Source organism: Triticum dicoccoides, chromosome 7A (genome assembly GCF_002162155.2).
Source record: "Triticum dicoccoides isolate Atlit2015 ecotype Zavitan chromosome 7A, WEW_v2.0, whole genome shotgun sequence".
Classification (NCBI taxonomy): Eukaryota; Viridiplantae; Streptophyta; class Magnoliopsida; order Poales; family Poaceae; genus Triticum; species Triticum dicoccoides.
Genome location: NC_041392.1, coordinates 192738045 through 192743603, shown reverse-complemented (window position 1 = coordinate 192743603; position 5559 = coordinate 192738045). Strand labels below are relative to the sequence as shown.

Genomic DNA, 5559 nt, shown 5'->3' with positions numbered 1-5559 from the left:
TTATTTCCATCGCCTGTTGAACCTCTCTACTTGCAGTTAGTCTTACTAGTTACCAAATATAATATGGCATCTAAAAAAACCAAGCAGCTGCTAGTTCTTCGACGAACATACACTTATTTATATGTGTGTGTTTTCTGGTGATAGCAATCAGATCTAGGTATTCAGAGAAAACAAAGGGAAATATCTGGACCGCTATTTTGGTTATCGCTCTGGATACAAGCTCACTTGCAACCGTATATGGCTAACGAGGGCACCCTTCCCATTTGGCTGTGAGCATTGCAATGCTTTCCATGCCAGGTATAATCTTTTACTTTCTATTCGTGTGTTTGGCTGTTAGGCTTTGTTGTGTGTAACCTACCATTGAATGCAATTAATTTTACTTGTTACCCTGTAGAATCTGTTAGTGTCTCCACCAACAAGTATTACTACTTGTCTTATGTGTGTTCTGTGGCAATAGCAGTTGGAAGAAAAACAAAGGGAAAGATCTAGATCACTTATTTTGGTGGGGTCAGATTATAACGGTAAAGTTCAATCATGTATATGATGTTATTGTTGAAGGAGAAACACAACTAATTTCCAATCATAAACATTCAAATTGTATAACTAATAGAACTCTATGGTCAAACATGATCATCTGTATTGTAATATCTAGAATCACACAGGAAATTCATCTAGTTACAGTATATACAATGGGATTGATCCTTTTTAAGATTTTAATAAACTGACAATATGCTTTCGTCTTTTAACACCAACCCTGTGTGGACTCTGATAGTTGGTTGGGGCCAACTTAGTACAACATTAACTACCTTTTTTCTGGAGAAGTCTATGAACATGAGCTGATAATTTGTATGCTGGTTACTGTTTGAAAAAATAATTCATATTGTGGGGTCTAACAGGCAAGTTAGCCTTTGATGCGCTCTCTTTTGTGTTGTTTTCGTTTGGGATAGACTTCACCAAGTCCGTCTTTCTAGCAACATTCTTTGTTTTTTCTTGTTCATAACCATCCTTGAATTATCCTTGAATCCTTCAGATATCTTCTCCATCCAAGAAACTCTTACCTGATGCTCCAGATGGAGGCATAGAGAGCAACCTGAGACTTGCAATTTCAGTCAGAGAGCAACCACATGGCAGACAACGGGCAGTTCGTGGTCACCATTGGTCTGACGAACATCAACACCACGAGGCAAGATCCCATCAATGTCGTGTCCAGCAGAAATTTGTCACCCTCTAGCCATGTATCCAGCTCCAGCAACAATGATGATTTTGAGCTATTGTGGAGACATCGTAAATATTTGGTACTTCTTGGAGTCCTAGCAGTTGGTGTGACATACAATGCTGGATTAACACCACCAGGGGCATCGTGGACACTAAACAAGGATGATCATCATGCTGGTGACCCTGTCATGCATGATGGCTTTTCTGAACGATATGAGGTGTTCTTTTACTGCAATGCAGCAACCTTCGCTGCATCTCTTGTCTTAATCATCTTGCTTCTCAGTAAGAGTGTGACAAGGAAGAGGATGTGGCTCCACTCAATGCAATTAACCATGATATTAGACCTATTCAGCCTGCTGGGGGCTTATGCTGCCGGAAGTTTCAGGGCACTCAAATCATCCATTTACATCTGGGTTCTAGTCCTTGCTGTTATCATATATGTTGGGATCCATACCCTAGTATCCACAAGGTTTATTCCAAGAAAATTGAGACGGAATCTGCAGAACATGATAAATACAGTTCTAATCAAACAGGGTTTCCTTGTGAGGCAAGTGAGCATCCCTTTAGAGAACGTTGAGGAGGCTCGCAAGTTCATTTTGATGCTTGTAACTTTTGCTGCTACTATCACATACCAAGCAGGATTGAATCCACCGGGCGGCTTTTGGGCTGAAAATGACCATGGTTCTAATAAGCTGCATTTGGCCCTTCCTGTTTACAATCATCATCCGGCTACTTCTGTTCTCCGGAGTAACTACCTTCGTCGTTACAATATATTTATCACTTCCAATTCAACTTCCTTCGTGACATCTTTGGTCATAATCATACTACTTCTGAGCCCAAAATTGAGTGGACATGGAATAAGGACCAAAGCAATGATTGTATGTGTGGTAGTGGACCTATTGTGCCTAATTGTTGCATATGCTGCAGGATGTTGTAGAGAGGTAGCAACATCATTCTATGTGGTGTTTATCATCGTCATAGTTTGGATCTCCTTTGCAATTTTAGCTGGATTCTTTGTTACCAGGCCTGTAGCAAATTGGCTAAAAAATGTCAAATCAAGCAGCCTGTGGTGTGTGAGAAAATTGGGCCGTGCACTTTCATTGAGCTTTCGTGGCCACAAATCGAGCAATGCAGAGCAGACGCAAGCAATCATCAATCTTCAGTCCGCTCAATCGATGCACCTGCAGAAGATAATACTGCTGAACCACAACACCAGACTGCAGAGGAACTTCCAAATATCAGAGAGGATGTCTCCTATGAGGAGCATGCACCTGCAGAAGAAAGAAATCATATTTCAGATGATGAAGAGGCTGTGAATAACTCACAACATCTATCAGGGAACAGCCAGCAATCAGCAAATATCCAGGATGTTGCGTCCAACACAGAGTGCCAGTCTCCATTCCAGCATGTTGCAGAAATGGATGAGGATGTGTCCAGCTCACCACATCCTGCTGGGAACTGTCAACGATCAGAACATGGCATGGGTGTCGTGTCTAACATGGAGTACGGGTCTACAGAAGGCAAGCAAGATGCAAATATGGAGGCAGCTAAATCTAGCACTGAGCAAGAGTATGACCCATTACTAAGCCACCAGCAAACTGAAAATAGCATGTGCGGTATGTCAGCTAACCAGAAAGTTGCAAGTATGGGGAAGCAATCTTCACCTGATGATCCCGACATAACTGCTCTTTCAGTTGAGCAAAATATGTCAGTCGGGCAGAGTAACGGAGACACTAGTCATGGCATAGTGGATGAAGTGCTTTCTGCACCTGTGGAAACCACTCGCAATGCGGACCGTGCTGAACAAAACAATCTGGTTGGAGATAATAACCCTAGTGCTGAGATTCTTGGCAGTGATGACCATCCTATACATTCTGAGAATGTACATACTGACAGCAATCAAGTACCCAATCAAAATGCTGATGACATTTGAACTGAGAAGCATCTGAAGAAGACCCGCACATGTATGCTGCTTCTTGCCATTCTTGCAGTATCTCTGGCATACCAATCAGGCCTGAATCCACCAGGTGGATTTTGGTCAAGAAGTACAGATCATCATTCAGCTGCTGATCGCATCCTTGAGGATACCCACCATCGCCGGTTCATTGCATTCTTCTATCTCAATGCAATCGCCTTTGTGGCATCCATTGTCATGATCACTTTGCTCTTGAACAAGATGGCGAGCGACAAGGTTACCAAACGGCGTGCATTGCCAATAACGATGATAGTGGTCCTACTTTCCCTAACCGGAGCTTTTGCTCTAGGGAACTGCAGGGAGGCAAACAAGACTGTTTTCATATCAGTGCTCGTATGTAGTGTACTTGCTTATGTTCTCATTCATGTCTTGATAGCAATACATATAATTCCTCCAGAATGGAGAAGGCAGGTGGCGGAGATGTTAGAGCACTCAGTTAGTCATTTTTGCTCAGTGCCGTGTCAATTTGGCCACAACCATACTGGGGGTGATACTAGTGAGAAGGAGTTGGGAAGGCGGCGTAATCTGCTATTGACCATTGCTATTTTGGCTGTGACTGTCACATACCAAGCTGGCATGAACCCTCCAGGAGGTGTCTGGTCTGATGACCAGAAAGCCATGGGAACTCCGGGCAATCCAATCCTTCAGGATACCCATCCAAAACGCTATGATGTGTTCTACTACTCAAATTCAGTTTCATTTGTGTCGTCTGTGGTCGTCAAAATATTACTTGTGAATAAGGAATCCTGTGAGTATGGAATCAAGTCATATGCACTGCGAGTGTGTTTGGTGGCGGGCTTGCTTGGCCTCCTCATTGCGTATGTTGCAGGAAGTTGCAGAAATATTAAACAGTCCATATATCTGAGCACCATTGCTATGGGAGTTCTAGTCTCCCTTCTGATTCAAGTTCTGCTGTCTTCGATGCATGATACACTAGGAAAACCATTGGCTAAGTGTCTAGGATTTCTACACGATCTTCTCTTCCATGCAGAGGGTGAACAAGTAAACACTCCTGTGAGTCCAGAAGCTTCAGTTGACGTGAGGTCAGAAGCTTCAGTTGAGGTGAGGCCAGAAGCTTCAGTTGTCGAAGAAGAAAGGGTGAGAAAGAGACACAAGTATCTGATGCTTCTTGCAATTTTAGCAGCATCGATCGCTTACCAAGCTGGTCTGAACCCACCTGGTGGATTTTGGTCTGATGATAAGGGCCATGTATCAGGCAATCCCGTCCTTCGTGATATTAATCACCGACGGTTCAAGATCTTCTTCTGGTTCAATTCTTTCGCATTCATGGCATCCATTGTCGTGATCATACTGCTGCTGAGTAAATCGATCAGGAAGAAGGCTGTGCCAATTGGGGTATTGCACTTGATCATGATACTGGATATGTTGGCTCTCATGACAGCTTTTGCTGCGGGGAGCTGCAGCAAATTGAGGACTTCAGTGTATGTCTATGCACTAGTTGGCTGTGTTGTAGTAATCCTGCTGCTCCTAATTATTGTGACAAGTGCAATTGCAAAATATTGGAAGCCAAGAGAGGGAAGTGGGATTAACTCCCTGAGACGTCCTGAACCTGTTTCAGGAGCAAACACATCGGCATGACCTGAAGTTTGATGCTCCCTTTTTACAAGAACCCTATTCATCTAGGAATCTATATTTCTGTATCATCTGCGAACAATTTGTGTGTCTCGTACCAGCATTTTTCTTCATGTTCAGATTGGACTTGAACACCGGTGTTGCTGTCTGTTGTATGTTCTTGGAAATTATTTTAGCATACTTGAAATTTGAGCTCGAGCCTAAAGCTGCATATCGGGTACACCGTCGTGTGATGGAGCTACAAGCAGGCAATGAGGATTATCTTCATTATTCTTTTGTTGCGCACTAAATTTTTGTTTTCGAGATTGGTTGCATACTATTCTGCATCTTTTTTATACTCGCTATTTGCCAATGAAATTGCTCCGAGAATTTTGAGCTTTATTCCGCTACGGAAGTTGGTACCACATTAGGCTTTCTGGCTTGTTTAGTATTCTTGCACTTTATGTTCTTCTAACATCACCTTGAGCTGTTTTATGTGCATCCATTTGTGGGGCGATCCCATATTCTCATCTAAAACAAGTTTGACTAACACGCTTATTTTGTACTCCCTCCGTCCCATAATATAAGAGCGTTTTCTACATTAATGTAGTGTGAAAAACGCTCTTATATTATGGGACAGAGGGAGTAGCTGTCAGCCAGTTTTTTTTCGCTTCTCTGATATTATTAGTGTAATAAAGGAGTAGTAGTACATACTGGCGCACCAAGGCTTTGCAGTTCCTTGTAACATTATGAAGTAACCCTTGTTTATTTAGAGTGTACTGAAGCTGTCTTATATG

The 5559-nt window shown here is 42.6% G+C and overlaps 1 protein-coding gene across 1 annotated transcript in view; it reads left to right on the top strand.

Annotated features, from left to right (window-relative positions):
• The window catches only part of LOC119333377, a 5966-nt gene extending 802 nt beyond the window's left edge, over positions 1–5164 (top strand). The window contains exons 3-6 of the mRNA XM_037606294.1: positions 145–297; positions 1031–2528; positions 2582–3097; positions 3155–5164. Of these exons, the coding sequence (XP_037462191.1) occupies positions 1125–2528; positions 2582–3097; positions 3155–4789 (3555 nt within the window). The 5' untranslated portion in view covers positions 145–297; positions 1031–1124 and the 3' untranslated portion in view covers positions 4790–5164. The remainder of the gene's footprint in view (positions 1–144; positions 298–1030; positions 2529–2581; positions 3098–3154) is intronic.
• The last annotated feature ends 395 nt before the right edge of the window (positions 5165–5559 follow it).